General features: G+C 40.8%; 1 protein-coding gene across 1 annotated transcript in view; it reads left to right on the forward strand.

Annotated features, from left to right (window-relative positions):
* EML6 (EMAP like 6) overlaps positions 1 to 19764 on the forward strand; it is a 215429-nt gene that overhangs the window by 62898 nt on the left and 132767 nt on the right. Inside the window, 1 exon segment of the mRNA XM_032497555.1 lies at positions 17900 to 18059. Within this exon segment, the coding sequence (XP_032353446.1) occupies positions 17900 to 18059 (160 nt within the window).

Consider the following 19764-nt stretch of genomic DNA (forward strand, 5'->3'; position numbering starts at 1 on the left):
TTTAGCACATATAGGGCTATCCAGATTTCTCTCTCTCTTTCTGTTAAATCAGTATTTCTGGTGGTTTATCATTTTTAATAATCTTTTCAAAGAACCAAATTTGGCCCTGTTAATTTTCTGTATCGTTTTTCAATTTTCTATTTCATTGATTTCTGATCTTTGTTTCTGCCTTCCTATTTATTTTTGTTATAATTTGCAGAAGTCATTTTAAGGGTAATGTCTTCCAATGTTTTCAATTTTTTGTGCTTGCCATGACTTGACATTTTTGAGAGGTTTTGACTTCAGATAGGTTTGCCCATTCATGCTCTAAGGGATACTATCTACTCTCCGCCCCCCACTGCTTTGCTAAGAAAAAAGTAGGTTCCCCCCACTTAAATTAACAATTCAGATAAAACCCAAGTGAGTGAGAAAATTTGTTTGATAATTATGTGGGACTCCTACTTGTTTTCTTTTTCTGCAAATGGAATCATTAAAGAGAGTACAGTTTTTGGAGAAATGCAGTGAGTAAGAAACTTGGCCCAATATTAGACTTTGTATGTAATAAAAATTCTATGTGAATCAGTGTAATGATTCATCTTTGCTATTAACATTAATATTTAGATTTAAATTTAAAAGAATATCTTGCGTGCACTTCAAAATTGAGTTAACTTTAGCTTCAATCAATAATCTAGACACCGTCCTTCTGTGAGTTCCTGTCAGCCCTTCTTTTCCTGCCTCTGCAATACCCGTGTCATAGCCCAAGTCTAAGTCCATCGCACCCTCTCCCTGCAGACTGTTCTGGCTTAGCGCCTGAGACAGCTCTGATGGAGATGGTTCTAGCCCCTTCCCGGCCTCCTTGAACCCCCTGCCTTGTGCACTGTTCCCCACTACCATGCATGTGAATTGAGGTCGCTACTGTGCACAGCAATTTTAAATTCCCCTAAGGCTTCCCAGGGTCTCCGGAGAACTGAGGCTTTGTTATGGTGTTATTAGTTCCTTTCCTAGTACCAGGGCCTTGCCCCTGAGCCTCACCTGTGCCCAGGGCCTTGTGAGACATGGGTTATTCTTCCTCAGCCCTCCCTGCCTGCTTTGGGCTGCAGTATCACACCTGGCCGTTCTTCATCCATCTCCCCATCTGCCAGACCACAGCTCCTGTGGAAGCTGGGTTTCCTTTCAGATGTCTGCTTGTCTGTCTCTCACTGGGAACCCCTGCAGCCATGTCTGCACAGAGCCTGGTCTTAGTGGAGAGAGACCCCTAAATTAGGAAGCCCACCCAAGTGGGGAGTCCTTTGCCGCTGGCTGTGAAAGAGTTCATGCAGCAGAGGCAGGGGGATGAAGTGAACAGCCGCTTTATTGCTCCGAAGGGGAACTGGAAGGAAAGTGATGGGCAGAGAAAAGGAAAGAAAGGTGCCAGAGCAGGGAAATGAAGTGCTCGAGCTGGGAGCCGTCAGCCAGGACGGCCAGCAGGGACAGCCCCAGCGGCGGGACCAGGACGGGCCAGGGGCCTTTAGTTAGACGGCTCTGCCACTGTTCGCTTCATTCCGGTGGTGGTGGTAATGATTTTCTGCTACAGGCTCTTTCCTCCCTCAGAGCTCAGCCCTGAAACAAAAAGCAATTAGCAGAAACTTCGAGGGAACAAAGGAAGAGATGCTGGGGTGTGTCCTTGGATTTTAAGGAGCCAGCTGTGGAATAAGAGAACCTTCCTGCCTTTTCATCAGCTGGGCACTTCCTTTCCCTTGTCCTTAATTAGCCAGGGTCAGCAAGCCTGCGCACCCACCTCTCTCACTGGCCCTCTCAGTAAAATCCCAGGCTGGTTCACATCTTTCTTGCCCAAAACCTTCTTCACTTTAAGTAAATGGCTTGGCTTTGCCACATCAGGAAATATAATTGTTCCAGCCTATTTGTACAACCTCAGAAATTTGAAATCTGATAGTATTCTTTTATGGTGAAATTTAAATAATATGTCAGGTATTTAAAATTACTTATACTAACTCTGTTTAATCTTCTCCTGCACATTAGAACTTAATCTTTGTGAATTTATTCAGTTGTATAAGTATCTGATGCCTGTAGCCTAAAGAGGCACTAAATAAATACTGTTTATTTTAGGTTTTTTTATTATATGAGGTAGAAATAGCTGTCAAGGACTTGTAATGGATGACAAACTCCTTTTCATAAAAATTTATTTTATATAGATTTTATTAACATAAAATAAAGTACTTTCTCCAAGCATTATTTATCACAACATACTAGTCTTATCAAATTCACTCTTTCAGTAAAGATAAGCTTGTAACATTTGAGGTAATAATAATAAACCTGAGTTAATTGATAAGAATTGATTAATCCACCTATGTTTGTTATTGGAGGAAAAAACATACCTTTGTCATTTCACACTGCATCATAATCATCCTGGCTTAATATGAAAGAAAATGCTTCAGAGCCGGAATGCCTTGGTGGCGATGTGGGGGTTGAAAAAACAGTGCCCTGGGATCTCCTCCAATCAGAAGGAGAGTCTTTGCTATAACTTAATAGGATATTTTACTGATGACCACTAAGGAGAGACACAAACTCAGGAACATTGGCTGAAACCACTGAGAAAGCTAAAACCAGGAAGGCCAGGCTCATGAGAATGAAGACGTGTCCTTTGCTGCTCACATGATCTTTGTTAGATAAGTTCCAATTCTGTGTCTTCAGCCTTCACCTCTCTCCAGAGCAACAGACCAAAATCTCCAGCCCCTTGCTTGACCTTCTGAAGCTGCCTAAAACTCACCGTAACAATAAGGAAGTATAGCCACTACTTGAGCAGTTAGCCATCAGGCCCCACTGCGTGTCAGGCACAGGAGTCAGGGTCTCTGCCTGCAGTTCGTCTTCTCTCCCCATCCACTTCCCCTCCTGGGTTCCTGCCCAGTCTCACCCTGGCAGCTATGCCCCTTCCCCCCACTCCTCCTGCTATCCTGTAGGTCGGCCTGTCCCATCTCCTTGGTTTCCTTCTCTACCCATCCTCTCTTTTGCACCCCTCTAACACTGCCTTGGTTCAGTGGCTTCCTAATAGCTTTCTTTCTTTTGACTTTTTTTTTTTTTAAATTGTGGTAAGAACACTTACCATGAGGTTTACTCTCTTAAATTTTAAGTGTACATTGCAGTATTGTTAACTATAGGCACAGTGTTACATAGCACAAGTCAAGAGCTTATTAATCTGATTGTGAATACATTCACATAGCCAAAACTTTGTACCTTTTGAATAGCAACTCCTCATTTCTCAGTAGATTTCAGCAAGGTCCCAGCATCCCCCCCCTCTCTCTCTTGCTTCTGCATTCTCCTGTGCTTACTCTCTGATACATAGATCCTCAAAGTCATTGTATTTGCTTGCTTGTCTGTCTCCTTAAGGACACTTTGAACCTTGTGGAATTTCAGACTGTCTTATTCATCAGTATTTCCCCAGCACCTACCACAGTGTCAGTCAGTATATATTTGTTGACTGGCTGACTGACTGAATAAATAAAAAACCAGTGTGAGTCATGTCTTAGTAATGTGATTAATATGATTTGGCATGAGATTTAAATTTAAACCCCCTTCCTCCCTGTGTTGTGACCTGGGCCTCAATTTCCTCATATTTATGGTGGCTATAGTGGTGACAACACCATCTTGTTAGGGTTGATGTGTGGGTTAAATGTAGAAAACATGACTCAAAAGATAACCAGGCTGCTTAAGTGTTGTTATCAATGCACAAAACATTTTCCAGTGGCCTCCTGCTTTCTAAATCTAAAATTGTTGTTATAGTAATTCTGCTCAGCCTAGTCTGACCATTCAGCTTCCTCTCTGTCTACACCTATCTGAACTTTCTATGTACTTCCTGGTTCTCATTTCCTGGACTCTCTGGACGCCCCCTGCACATCCATGTCCCAGCACCTTTGCTTACCTTGTCCCTCAGCTTAGGTTGTCTTCACCTACTACAAGCCTTTTAGGTCCAGCTCAAGTGCCGCTGGTCTTCTTGAAGATCCCTGTGTCCCAGTCAGATTTAATCATCTTTCTGTTGTCCAGCACCATTCAGCACTTTGATGACTTTTCCTCTTATTATATGGTAATTGGTCTGTGTGTTACCATTAATACTGTTCACAGATAACCCCGTACTCTCTCCGTCCTGGGATGGGGAGGACTGCACCTCCCTGCCCACTTTGAGTTAATGTGTGGCCATCTGACTTGCATTAGCCAATGAAATATGTGTAGAAGTAACATGCCTTGCTTGAGCTTTAAATGCCAGTGCATACTTTACCATGTATTTTTCCCTTTGGCGTGTTCAGGATAAAATGACTATTCTACTAGCCTGGGTCCCTGAGAGAGCCCCTCTGCTGACTCACGTGGCCACATAGCACGAGGAATGAGCAAGCTACTGAGACTACAACGTTCTTGGTTACTGCAGCATAACCTAACCTAGTTTACGCTTGTCCATCTGCATGTCTTCCTCGCTGGATTATAAAGGCCTTAAAGGCAGGCTTTACATATAACTCACTTTATAGCCACACTCACTTCTAGCTTCCCTGCACCCTCAAAATAATTTTGGGTTCTCAAAATAATTTTGCTTGAATCTTCCTGGAACACTAGAGAAGGATATTAATTTGAAAAGAGATGGGAGTGAATACTATTTTAGAAAGACTACATCATACATGTTGGAGTAATATCCTGTTTTAGACCCTTAGATTTTTATTAAAAATTCAAATTTATTAAATATTATTTAAATTTATTAAATATTTTAAAAGTGTTTACTATCTGACTCTTAGAAGGAAAGGAATTTGGGGAAGAGAGGAAGAGCTACAGGGTACAGCCATAGAGATGGATTAACTCTGCCACCTCACTGGCAGCGTCGCTAGGGAACGTTGACTTTGTGCTTTTTAACATTGGCAAACAGATTCTAGAAAGACATTTGAAATTTAGCTTTATCCCAACATATTTTTCATGAAGTTGTAAGGTATACAGACCATGTTTTCTTTTTCCTTTTTATTTCTAAATACATTTTTTTTTCATTTTTAAGTCAACCAGTGATTCGCAGTGAATTTTGAAGTCATTAGTGTGAATTAATGCCACACTGTTATCCTGATACTGTTTTCTAGATTTATTAGTGAGATGTCTGTTTTAACATTAAGTTCCAGAGGAAATTTTTTTTTATAAAGAAAGGCAAAAGACCTGAGTCATTCTAATTAGATAAATGTGCGATTTTAATAGCACTAATAGAACTATTCATTTTATTGGCTTGGAAAGAAGACTCATGGTTTGTATCACTTGATTTTCTCCATCAGTCATGTCTGTGATTCACTAACGTATCTTCCGAGCAGCTGAATTTGGGCCTCCGTGGCACAGCTCTGTGAGTCCTTTTTTCCAGAAGAGGAAGCACTTTCGGGGAATGAAAATCCTTGCTCCCCACCAACTCCTGCCCTCAGCATTACACTCTCCAAAGGAATCACCTGCAGCTCCTCTCTCTCTCTCTCTCCATCAGTGAACCCTGTGTATATAGATCATATTTGTGATTGTTGCCCCCCAGAAGATATGTTATTAAAAGGATTTTGGAGGCTCTTGGGGAGAGTCCATTCCCTTGCCTTTCAGAGTCCTCTGCCTGGTTTTTTTTTTTTAATTTATTTTTAATTTAATATTTTATTTTATTTTGGGGGGGAGTTAATTAGGTTTGTTTATCTATTTGTTTATTTATTTGAACAGAGGTACTGGGAATTGAACCCAGGACCTCACACATGCTAAGCATGCACTCTACCACTGAGCTATACTCTCCCCCAGACCTCTGCCTACTTTTTAATCAGGTTTTTTTTTTTTTTTGTTATTGCTAAGTTGTAGGACTTCTTTATATATTCTGGATACTAACCCCTTATTGGTGGATAGCAAGCAGTCTTTTGGGAGCCCAGTGATCAGGGTGTGCTCCTCCTCCCTTCCCTCCTGGCACAGAAGCATTCCCACTGCAACTAGTCCTTACCCTGAGAGCCAGGAGGTTTGATAGTACCCTTCTGCAGCTTGCCTTCTAAGGGCAGAGGTGCTTGGCACTTGCTCAGCACTTTCTAATGGAAATCACCCCTTCTTCATCCTAATTCAGGCCCACATGAAAAAGCCAATATGCTCCTCATGGCCCCTTTGGCCTGGGCCTCTTGGTTCATAGACTCACTTTATCACAGGGCACAGGGGGTTCAAAGATGGATGATCCTAAATCCCATTTTGATCTTTCCAGCCTGTCACCCACATTTCACTGAAGGTGTCTGCAGTGAGGAGAGATAGTAGTGGGGGCCGGGGGCATCAGTCTGCAACCATCTCTGGACTCGGTGGAAACACAGATGCTCTTACTCATACGGAATCTTAAAAAGGTCTTAATGACTCATTTGTGCCTTGTTGACAGTGGTAGTTCCACAATGATAGAATTCAGCTGTTCAGAATTGAGGGTGGGGGTCAGAGTCAAGCATGGACTTCCAGTTCTGGCAACATGTGGTCCTGAGGTGACACAGACATTCACCTTTCCCACCCTTCCTACTCCTCTCCAAACACACAGAATTGCTGGATAAAATATAACATCCCAATGCAAAGAAAGACAGAGAAAAACTTGAAAGGAAGGAGAGAGGGGAAGGAGGAGGAATAAAATAAAAACAAAGAGAAGAAGAGGTACCAGTAACCAAGAGCAAAACAAAAACCAAAGCTCTCGATGCAAGAGTTACTACAGGGCCATGCCCCTTGTTCCCAGATGCTCACTGGGTGACTTGGAAGCAACAGTTCCATGAATATCAATTCCATCTGACCACAGTCAAGTCAATCAATTAGATATGCAAAATGGCCTTTATTAGGAAAGCCTGGGGCTTCACCTCAACCTAATGCTTAGCCTTAGAACATGTTTGAATGGTTGCAAGTTGATTGGCAATAAAATGTTGGGCTCTTTTTTTAGGCTTTATCAACCTTTATCAAGCCACCCCTAGACCCTCCTCCAGCAGCCCCAAGCCCCCAGTCATCACTTGGGTCTAAGCATTTACCTTAGACACCAACACTTAGAGTGAAGTGACTGGATTAAAGTTGCCATTGTCAATGCTTTGGAGAGTACCTTGCATTTTACCCAGCAGGTTAGGAAATTAGTGTCAAAGGTTACCTCTGCATGATCAAAGAACCAAAGCAACTTTAAGATTGTCACTTTAAGGTGCCCTTACAAAGCTGTACAACTCTGTAATTTTAAAGAATCAAAACTGATCTCTTTTCCATTTAGGTGACCATCCACACAGAGGAAGTACTTCCAGGGTTCTCCTCATCTTGGAGTATTGTAATCTTATGGGAGAGACACATAGCTGGTTACTTCTCCCTGGGGTTCTCTAGTCACAAATGAAAGCACCATCTGAAATGTTTGACATAGAACATTCTATGGAGATGGAAATGATGAAATCACTTTGAATTCAGCAGTAGAACAACAGACAATTTAATATAGCCTTGAAATCTCGTGGCTCCGTTGGCATGGTGTAACACAGTTGTCAGGCTTGCTTTCTACCTTCCAGATTCTTTGATAATGTAAACTAGCAAATTAAGATTTACCCTGAAAATTAACTGCATGCTATTCTACAATAGAGGTAAAATATTCCAAGAACAGTACATACAGATAGAGGTAGTAACATTTTGCCATCTGGCAAAGCCACTAGACCAGATGGATTGACTAATGACTTCTCTAAAGTATTTAATCAGACCTTACTGAAACACGTGACTGGCATACTTAATTATCCTAAATTAACAGGACTTTTGCCAAATATAACCCTCAATGCTTGAGTCATGCTCCTTACTTGAAGAAGAAAAAAAGAGATGAATAGCTCCAGAAAACTGGGTTTCATGTAGACCCCTTTCATTAGTGAACCTTCTCATTACCACACTGTTGTGTTACACTCTTAAGGCAGTATTTCTTGTTTTTCAAAGAATGGATTGTAAGACTATCCATGCTGATCAAATTTATTTTATCAGTAACAATTATACTTGATGGGAACATCTGGGAGTTAATAAATCAGACATCCTTTCCTACTTGCTGCCTGTGAAAGACTTCTAAATCACCAGATATGTTTTTATTTTTTGCATAAGCTAATCAATTTTTATTTCCCTGTAACTATTTTTTTTTGTTTTTAATCTGTTTTAATTTTTATATTTGTATCAAAGCAATATTGACACACAGGTCAAAAATTACAGAAGTCCTTATAATGAAAACTGCCCCTGCCCCACTCTTTCCCATACCCAATCCACTTACCAAAGGAATGTTTTTAATTCTTATGAAAATATTATACACCGGTAAGTAGAGGGGATATGCTTAAGTGATGTACTGATAACTGTAACAACAAGCTCTTTCTGGTGGTTACCTACACATCTCAAAGCAATATAATTAATTGCTGTTTCTTGATTTATCTATTTTAAACATAACCAACTTCCTTTTAAGACACAAGACGGGTGTAGCTTACATATGCCGTTCTTACATCTCTTCTCTTCTACTTTTAATTCTCTTAAAATTTACCTTTTTAGCTTTTTTTTATATATACCTTTATTTTTGGTATCATCAACTATAGACAGCATCTCCTGGCTCCCAACTTTGTATGATGAAGATATTAGTGACCTGAGTGTTCTACTGAATGCTCCAGGATTCTTTCACTTGGTACATTGTTTCTGGGATTCATCCATTCTGTTGTGTGTATCAATACATAGTTCACTCCTTTTTATTGCTGAGAACAATTTCATCGTATAAATATACAATAATTTGTTTATCCATTCACCTGTTGATGAACATTTGAGTTACTACCAGTTTTTGGCTATTTTGAATAAAGCAGCTATGAACATTTGTGTATAAGTCCTTGTTTAGGGATATAATTTTATTTCTCTTGGGTAAATATCTAGGGGTCATTGCTAGGTCATACTGTATGCCTAACTTTATAAAAAAAAAAAACCTGCCAAACTACTTTCCAAAGTGGTTTATTGTTTTACATCTCCATCAGCCAATGTGTTGCTCTACATCCTTAGCAAGTCTTGGTATTGTCAGTCTTTTGCGTTTTAGTTGTCATTGACAGTGTTCAAGTTTTGGGCCATATTTTTAGTTAGCTTGTCTTCTTACTATTAAAGTGTAAGCATTCATTATATATTCGAGGTACAAGTCCTTTGAGCATTTTCTTTACCAGTCTATGACTTCCCTTTTCATTTTTCTAATGTTTTTCAAAGAGCAGAACTTATAATTTAGAAGTACAATTTAGTAATTGTTTTCTTTTCTGGCTAATGCTTTTTGTTTCTTTCGTAAAAAGTCATTGTTTCTCAAGATCACAAAGGTTTTTTTTGTGTTTTTCTATCAGTTGTGCAGTTTTAGTTCTTATATTTAGATCTCTGGTCATTTGAGATAATTTTTGTGAATGATTGAGAGATAAGTGTTGATGTTCATTTTTTCCATATGGATGTCCAGTTGTTTCAACACTATTTATTAAAAGAACTATTCCTTCCCCCTTTGAGTTGCCTTAATACTTTTGTTTGGAAATGAGTTGACCATAAAAGTGTGGGTCTATTTATGGACGTAATTCTGCTCCATCTACCTATATATCTATCCTTATGCCAACAACCTACTGTCTTAACTCTGACTCCTTTTTATAAAGGCTTCAAACAGAACTTCCCCTTCTAATAACTTTTGCTCAGATTTATTGATTCCAGTAGTTGAATCCAGATTCTCTCACTGTCTATCATGACTAGATTTGATTTCCAAACCCTGTTCTTCTCGCCTACGATACTTTCCCCTTAGGATGACTTCTTTAAATGAATCTTATCCATTTCATGTGGTTTTTACCAAGTTTAATTCTCAGAGGCTAATCTTATTTTTAAATTTTGGAGTTTAGTACACAATAGCTCCGTATGTACATGAGTTTCCCTGTCTTAGAATGTCAAGCCTCAGGGATGGGGGGAGGTTTTAGATTTGTTTGTTTGGGGCAGATTCTATCATATGGCAGTAAATGAATAATAATACCATCACCTGTATATATACTGCTCACTAGATTTCAAGCACTACTGTTTTAATCACTGCTTTAGGATTTATTAAATCCTCACAATAACACCCACCTTCTTTCAGGTGGGTACTGTTATTATTCCCATATTATGGATGAGAGTTAAGTAACTTGCTGAAGGTGATTTATGAGAAAGTATCATATGCCAGTAAGTAGAGGGGATATGCTTCAATAATGTACTGATAACTGTAACAACAAGCTCTTGAGAAAAATTGTATGCACATAATGCATAAGTTTGTTTTAAAACTTAGTGATATAAATAATGTGTTGCATGCAATTTATACATAACAATAAAATATATGACTATTATAAATTACACACAGCAAATCAGTTTTCATATAATGCTTTCATTATTTTTTACTGAACTCATGTATCTGTGGCCAATCTATAGTTGTAATTCAACCATGATTTGACAAAATCTGATGTGGAATAAATGTTTGATCACTGTCTGGTTCAGAAAAATAAGTTCCTCACATCATTGACAAATGAGTATAGTTCTAACATGAATGCTAGTTGATATTTTCTATATTAATAAGAGAAAAGTGAAACAAAGGCATGTATCAGAACTTAAATCGTTTGCCAATGATGTGACTGCTGAACTGCATAATATTTTTTGAATTTTGGGAGAATATATCCTCAATTTTTTTTGTGTGTTATTCACAATGTAACAGCTAGTAGACATGACACACTTTTATTTTGCATTATTAACATTTTATCCTTCTATGACTTAAGTCTAGATAATTGACAAAAACAACAGATGAAGCCCTGATTTGTAGTGTTTGTGGATTTCCATGTGAATACTCCTATCATGGCTGATTTCAAACCACTAACGTGACATCATTGGAAACAGAGTTGGAGGCACACATCCAGTAGCACATCATTCTACATAGTATTTCTACCACATTGGCAAAATATAGTAAAATAATTAGAAGTGATGAGTTTTAGTATGCATTATCTTTGTTTTTAATATAATTTATTTAGTTGCAATTTAATTTAATTTAAAAACAGTGGCTGTGTTTAACAACTGATTGGCAAAATTGCTGAAATTTAAAAGTCAGTTCTTGCTGGTCAGTCCCAGCTGGCCCCAGTGTATCGCTGCATGCTTTAGTCTCAGAGAGCCAGACCACTATGCCCGTAACCACTCTTTTATGTGGTGTTAAGGTATGGCTAGAATATAATTCCATACCAACTATGAGGTATGACAGCTCTCGACATGAAAGATATATTGTGTCTTTATTTTTCTAAATCACAGTAATCATTAGATGTACTACTCATCCAGGTTGTTGAGAAGTCCAGTTTGAGGGACCACTGCTCAACCACAGACTACCCAGTACCCTGGGGCTCACACAGTTCAGGAACGTGGCAGGGGACCCTGGTGGTCTGCTGACATTGCTGTCATGTCCATTAGTGCTACCCAGGCCCACCTGGAGGGCGGGGCCATCTCCGTGGTGTCAGATGAGATCACAGTCCCAGTGGTGGTACTCTGGTGCCAAGTGCAGCCCTGGGACAAGGACTGAAGCACAGCCATCCCCATTTGAGGCCCCACTACCTCCAGTCCACTATTTTCAAAAAAAGCCTTCCTTTTGCCTTTTTTTCTCAAGGTGAACATCCGCTGAGGTGGGCCACTCCCTCTTCAGCCCAGAAAGCAGCAACCTGCCCCCTGGGCCCTCAGACAGCCCAGCCTAATCACTCTGATGCCATTATGCCTCCAACAGTGGGAAATTCTCTCAGGGTTATTATCTGGGAAAGGACAGAGAAGGTGTTCATGCTTTCCTCATGAGACTATTAAAAGAAAAAAGCTACTAACACATAAAGTTCTTAGTGAGAGAATCCCTGGAGAAACCTGGGCAGAAATGAAATAAGGTTTTAAAAATTAAAGTCAGAATCATAAACATTTTTTAAATGATGCACTTGGAACAAATACTCAAATTTAATTTTTTCGCCTTCAGGAGTTGAGAATGATTAGTGTTGGTTAGAGTTCCTTTGTTTAACTTCATAAGGCTCCCTCCTTTCATGACCCTATTCATTCTCATCTTCTTCCTGCACAGCATACTGGGAAATCTTCCTGATCTTATCTGACAACAGAAAGACAGGCTTTCGCCCTCCCAGCCTGCTGGAGAAACAAATCAATTTCTTCTCCCAGATAGGGTGATAAAAGTCCTTCTCTGCAATGCTTTTTATTGCTATGGCAACAGAAGATGGGATTTCCCAATGGAACTAGATTTATATATACACAGAGAAAAGCAGTTCTTTAAAAGCTTGATCCCTTTTTTTTGTTGCCATGTGTACAGTACAATCAATGCAATAAACTGAGTGCCAAAGGAAAGGACGCCAAACCTTTTTATGTGGGTGTGGAATGAGACCTCTATTGTCTTGAGACCTTCACTGAAAGGGAGGCAATTTTGAAAGTTTTAATATTGTGACATTGCTGTTGTAGCCACAATAACTTGCAAGATTCGTGACATGCAAGTTTTCTTCAAAAAGGAGAAATTTGGATTTACAGGACTCTCAAATGGAAGATAGAATTAAAATATTAGTGAGTGGTATCAATACTTCCAGTCACAGAAAGAATCACAACACTCTGATATGGTAAAGAAGATGATGGGAAGTCCAGAGTGGACCAGATACTTTAGGTAGTGGTGGTACTTTCCACGTCTGTAATTTCTCCATGGAAGAACACAACAGCCTTTTCTGATGAGATCTTATCCGAAGCAATTCAGGGGGCATGATAATTTCCTTCAGGTTACTTAATAGGATGAGGATACCTACTCTCCTTCAATCTGTTGGTTGATCTGAAGGTAAGGTAGTTTCTCAGGCAGAGAGAATCTCTATGGAAGGAGCAAAAAGCAGTTTTGAAGTATGCAGCAGGGCACCAATTTGGAATTTATTTCTATGTGAAATCTATGTCTATATCTGTATCTATCTATCTATCTATCTATCTGTCATTTAAAGACTTCTGAACTAAAATTTCAAATATGCTTTGGGATTAGACAAAAGCAGATCCTACTCAAAATGACTTTACTGTGAAATCCTTGAATTCCTAAATGCAGAGACATGAGAAGGGAATAGATACCTTGATGGAAACTTCAAACCTGCTTATCAAATAAATGCTTCTGTAACTGCACCATTACTGATACTGTATATGTCTTCTGCTCTTGCAAATCTGGTGATTAAGGTTTGCTGGGGTTTTCCCCTGCTCTAATATGAGGATAAAAAGTGCTGTTGAAATGACATGATAAATTTAAAACAAAAGTAAATGCCACTTAGCTGTGCTCTAGAAGATATACAGACGCTATCATTGTCTGTTACCCAGGTGAAAGGAGTGAAGTTTCCAGGAAGCTGATAGGAACAGGGCAAAGTGAATAGAGGTGGTTCTCTGTTCACCCTAATTCTTGCCATGGACATGGATAAATGGGAACATTATGTGAGTCATTCTAAGCAATCTTGTTGCATGCAAGCCAGAGAAGTGAAGTCAGAGACTCTTGGCTTGTAAAAGGAAAAACAGATAATTTTGTTAATGTATTCAATTGGTAAAGGGGGAACTTGGATAAATAAGATATCACAGGCTGGGAAGAGATGATTTAAAGGATAGTGTAAAGAAACTTCTGGCAAAAAAAAAAGAAAATTTCCAATGTGGACAATTTTTTTCCTTTTTTTTCCCAATGTGGACTTTTAAGTAAATATGATAAGTTTATGGACTTTAATGAAAAGAACAATAGAAACTCGAGTAAAAATGCTTCAAATCCATAATGGAATGTTTTTGATTCACACTGCTAATTGAGTAACATAGCCTGATAAATTATTTTGAAGGCCTCTCTCAAGATTTGTTGAAAGCTGTTTATTTCATTTCCTCCCTCGCTCAAGGAACTGAGAAAAGTCAGGAATCATGAATGATAGTAAGAACGATTGCCTGGAATAACATTTTTTTTTGTTTTAGTCTGAGTGCTTCAGAACCCCAGGATTCTACCAAGTATCTCAAGCATTTTTAGAGGCTGTAATCACAATACAAGAGTTTCATTTATGTCTCTAGAAAGTGTCTCTGACCATCAAGGGGAAACATGCTCCTTCCTCTTGATTTTCTGTCCCTGGTAGAAAGGGTTGCCTGTGGCAGGGGGAGGGATATAGGGCAGCCATGATTGCTGGCCTCCTTCACTCCCTCTTCAGCAAGCACCTGGGTAATACTCACTCTGCCATGATGTTCCAGGAACTCTGTAGAGTGATGGAAACAGCCCCTCCCCTTGTGGAACATCAAATCCTCCTCTTCATAGCCCTTGGGACTTCAGGTGTGGTGCTACCCTGAGGAGTTTTTTTGGTGGAGACAAAGGTGGAGTTAAGTCCATCTTTTCCCAGGACCAGGCTCACAAGCTTCAACTGTAATGCTGCCAAGCTCTGTGAGTTATAAACCCAGTCGCCTAAGCAGAAAACTGTCCGGTTTGACGTGCTTGAGCTTTTCCTTTGTCTCAAACATCCTAAACCTTTCTCTCTCTCGTTCCCGCTCCCTTACTCATCTGTGGACTCATCCCCTCCATCCCCTCCACCCCTGTCTTACCTCTTATCTCTCACCTGATCTCTAACTGGCCTCTCTGCCTCTGTCCTCACAGCCCTCAACCATCTGCTCTTCCTACTGTTCTCACTGCTACTAGGGTTACCTTCCTAAAATATGGAACTGTTTATGTTGTACCCTGCTAATAATCGTCAGCAGTGCCCTAACTTCCTAGCCTGCTTAAAATAAGGGCTTTCAAGGCTGCCCTGGCTTGCCCGTTATTTGTTTGTTTTCTGTCCTTTTAAGGTGAGCCTCTTGAGAGAGGGACAGTGGATTTTCTGTTTATGAATCTAGGACTATACCTGACATATCATAGATCCTTAAAAAAGTGTTTGTTGAATGAATGAATGGACCAAAATATACCTAGTTGTCACAGGGTTTTCATAGACTAGCACCATCCATTAGTTTAATGAAGCAAACATGGCACTTAATAACCTACTTGCAATTTTCTAGGACATCTAGATATCATCAAGTATCAGAGATATCCCAGCAAAATTGATATGAAGAGGATGCTTTTATACTTTATTTGTCGTCTCTCACCAACAAGTATTCAACCTTAAAATCTTTTACAACCTCTAGCATTCACCTATTGTGAAAAGCTACCCTTTTATGTATTATCTTTTTATATTACACATTATAAAGATCCCTGAGGTTATATGTTTCAGCAAGCACTTAGATGGCCAACTCAGAGTCGGGGCACCCAGGTGTTTCTCATCTCTGCCCACGCTCTCCCTGCCCCTCCATCAAGACCGGCATTCATTCCCACCACAGCTGAAGCCCCCAAGGCATCTGCACCTTGTTTGTCTTCCTGGGAAAGCCGGCACCTCCCTTTCCGGGCCAGGCCCCGCCCAGGCCAATGGGCTCCTGGGTAGAGTTCATAAGAGGAGACCATTTCCAGGTGGAGCGGCTTGGGTGAAGAGGCCCGCTTCCCCCCCGCAGGGTGCTGGCCGTTGGGCTGGGTCAGAAAGAGAGAAACATGCCTGGAGGTGGTTCTTCAGGGAGAAGGGCTCAAGGAGCAGGCAGCAGAGATCTTCTGGGCTGAATTCTAGACACCTCGCTGCTGAAGGGAGGAACAACTGGCTCTGAGGACGTGCGGTGAAATGGTGCGTTTGGGTTGCCACAGCCTTGGACCTTGGCGTATGTTTGTTTGGGCTCCCAGGGCTGTTCAGAAGATGGTTGCTGCCAGGGTCCTTCCTCCTCTTGGAAGGACTTTCGTTCACTCTTTGTGCACTTCATTCCCAGGTTCTGGCCTCAGGCCGTCCTGCCCGCTAGTACACAGCCTCTGGGCCAGAGCCCTATCCCCAGTACCTGGCCAGGCCCTGGGGGAAATGCCCTGCAGTGTGATTCAGACTGGAGGCAGGTGGGTGGGGGTGGGGGGGTGTGAAGAGCAGGTGAGGCGGATTGGTGTTTGCATGACACGCACTGTGAACCAGAGCCTTTTCAAACTGAAGAAGCCTCGCTGGCCGGTGGAGCACGCAGGTGTTTCTCATTCAGGACTCCTCCGCCGGCCGCAGTGAGCTCCCCACATCTCGCGAGACGGGGCTACTTCTGGGGGAAGAGTGGTGGGGACAGCTGCGCCTGGGGCCTGTTTAGGTTGTTCTCTTGGCCGCTCCTGATGCTAAACGCTGCCAGCTCATCCTCTTCCTGCCCCTCCACGTGAACTGCACTCACTTCTCCACCCCCATCTCGCAGCCGAAGCCATGAAGCTCACCCTGTGGGCCGCCCCAGCTGCACCCTCTTAGCTTAAAGACCAAAAAACAAGTCAAAACCCGCTGAGGCATCCAGCCTCGCCAGGAGAGTGCAAATGGAGCGGACTTCCAGCTTCGGAGGCAGTACGGGGACTGAAGACTTGTGGAGTGAGGGTGTTGGGAATTCTGGGAAGATGAGCTGCACCCTGGCTGTGCCAGGGTGCGACCAGGATACGAGAGCGCCAGGGAGTCAGGACTCTGGGTCTTACGCAGAACATGGTACCAGGTTTGGTGGGAGACCCAGGAAGTGAGCACAGTGGGATGGGATACCAGGACAGCCTATGGGGCTCCGTGGCTGTGGAATTGGGAGGATTACACATGGAGCCAAGGGAGAACCAGAATATCTTTTTTTTTTTTTTTTTTTTTTTTTTTTAAGGAACAGGGTATCCATAGAGACGTGCACATGTTGGTTGAATTTATCTGAAGCTGGTTACACAAATAATGATGATAATGAAACTTGTGTTGATTGCTTACTCTGGGCCAGGTACTATGCTGAATGCTCTTACATTCATTACATCATCTGTTTTCATTCATTTCCGTTTTATAGATGAGGAATCTTAGGCAAAAGAGGTAAAGTAAGATGTCCAAAGAACCAAAGATAGTGAGGGGCACCTAATGTGCCAATCCAGGTGTCTGATTCCAGACCATATATTCTTATCAAAATCAAGCTGAAAGTTGAGAAGGAAAAACATTCTTCTATTAACTGTGTCAACAGATGCTGAAATAGAAAAAGAAAGAACATTTTACTTTTGTTTATTGTGTAAACAAAGTTATCTGCTAGTTTTCTGTATAGGTTATGTGCTCTTGTTTTGTTTTTTTAAATTCCCAACACCTGTTTTTAGAAAGGCTTGAAATCTTTACATGAGTTTAAAACATTAGAGTGATTTCTCATCTAGGAGTAATAATGACTGCAGTTTACCCTCTAGACTGCTACAGAGTCATTCTAGTTGGTATTTGACAGTTTTATTTTGATTGGACTACAGGTGTAGGAAATATTCTATGCAAACCACAAGCATAGTAATTTGTGGTACTCTTGGTGTCATGGTGCCTTATGTAAAATAGAAATGCTCATTTCAAATACATAATCTATGGCAATAGATACAGAAACAGCACTTGACTCTGCGACCCCTCCATGCTTGGAAATCTTAATGAGGATGGTGTCCACAGCATCTGCAAGCAGGGTTAATTAACTCTGAGAAGTTCACTTTCTCCTGGCAACAGGATTTTTTTTTCAAGTAAGTCAAAAGCTAACTTGCAACTGAGTAATATTTCCAAAACTAGTAAGTAAATATCATGATATAAGGCAATTATAGAATATAGATTTCTAATAAAATTATAATAGTGTTTGGTTTTCAAAGTTACTAAGTGGGTGAGATGGATGAAATGATTGTTAAACTGTGCTAAGGCTCTCTTTACAAAAAGCTGAACATTTCTATTAGACCAATCAGCTAATTAATTACTTTGGGAACAGTTTACTCTTTCCTCTTGAGATTATCTTATTAGATAATTAAAGTGAGAAATGTGGATAAAAGATGATCAGTGTTTTTCTTAATTTTGTTCAGTTGAAGGATGTGAAAAGAGGCCTTTTTCTTTTTCAGCCTTGCCTTACACCCTGATAAAACTCTCGTTGCTACTGGCCAAGTTGGGAAGGAGCCATATATATGTATATGGGATTCCTATAATGTCCAAACTGTGTCTATTCTTAAAGATGTCCATACGCATGGAGTTGCCTGCCTGGCCTTCGACTCAGATGGACAGGTGTGTATCTTTTTCCATTTTTATTTTCTTTAAGGACTTCTCACAAGTCACCTAGAATTATAATGCACATAGTCTATAGGCCCAGGAAGTCTGTCAACCCTTGCTGTCTCCCCTTGTCAGCGTCCTGGAATCCTCACCTGTTTGTCCTTTTCCAAGCTCATGGCACTGACACCCAGCTTTGGCCTAGTTTTGGTTCCGCCAGTCTCACCATCTGTTTTAAAAGCCCCCAGAAAGGAAGTCTTGAACCCATGCTGATTGAGTCCATAGTGATTCAGTGAGTCTACCTTGTTTTCCATTGTTAGTTTTTCCATTTGGAATAAGGGTTGAACCAAAACTTTTTCAGAGACCTCAAGCCCTGAACATCTCCTCGGTTCCCCTTGCTTTCAGAACATAGCATCATCTCCTAATATTCCATTGGTAAGATTTTCTTTGACTCTTTAACCTCGAGGTGACTTCTAATCCTCCCTGCCCAGTCCCCACAGTTCAAGCAGTCACTGATTCACGTGTATCTATTCATTTCTTTACAATAACTCTGGACTTTAATATTTTCCTTCCCATTCTCTCTGCCATCATCCTTTAAGTTCCATATCTGTGTTATGCCTAACAGTTTAACCTCTTAACAGATCTCCTCACAGTCAATTTTTTTACTAGCACATTTCACCAACTGAAAGAAGTGTCAGCATTGTTTAAAACAAGAGAAGCTTGGGGTACCCACTGAATGGAGTACACACCGTGTGGCTCGGCATTCTAGGCCAACCAACTTTTCCAGCCTTATCATCACTATTCCCTTGCAGTGAAATTGGACAAGTCAGTGAGATTCCTCTACCAGACCTGGCACTTTGGCACCTCCAGACCCTTTCTCGTGCTGCCCTCTCTACCTCCAGTGCCATAGTCACCCTCGTTGCCCCTTAAAGTGATTCCTTCTTCCAAGACACTACAAGGGTCTTCATGAATTCTTCCCAGTGCCCCCCATCCAACAAAGGATCTCTTTCCTTGGACGTCCAGCAACACTTGATAGAAAAGAATTGTTAGTATGTTACAGATATCAATTATATCTCAATTAAAAAATGTTATAGAGAAGGGAGTGGAAACTTAGATGCAACATTCCTGGTTCCCCCTGAGTTCACCTCCTCACTAAGGCCATGCCATTTCTCCCTGGCCTTCTCCATGTGCCTAGGACACCCTTCCTCTGTCTCTTTCACCCTCCCTATTCCTGCCTAATAACTCCTTCAGTCTATTTTTTAAGTAAATTTCAGAGTTAATTCTGTAAATCCATGTTATGGAAAGACCTGTGAAATTATCCATAGAAGCTTGACGAGATGGGGAGTTTGCAGGAAGTTCAGCAGATTATAGACCTTGGCCTGGTTTGAATCACTTTTTAAACAATGAACATTTATTTGGTATTTTTTGCTGCTTTGAGAGAGTAGTGATCATTAGCTATTCATTTTTCTGTCTAGAACTTGAATACGTATGTAGATCCCTGGTATATACGTTTTTGATTTAACTACTCTGTAATCTCATCCAGTTTAGTCAAGGTAATCCGTAAGTTCCGTTGTATATCCAGGCCTAAAGAGAAATAGCTAGGTAGTGATACTTATTCAGATTTGCAGTTAGTGACTTCCTGACTAAATTGAATGACTGTCAGAACGGATATGCAAGGACAAGTGTAAATGTGTGCTTAGATGTGTACTAACGTGCACACTCT

Source organism: Camelus ferus, chromosome 15 (assembly GCF_009834535.1).
Source record: "Camelus ferus isolate YT-003-E chromosome 15, BCGSAC_Cfer_1.0, whole genome shotgun sequence".
NCBI lineage: Eukaryota > Metazoa > Chordata > Mammalia > Artiodactyla > Camelidae > Camelus > Camelus ferus.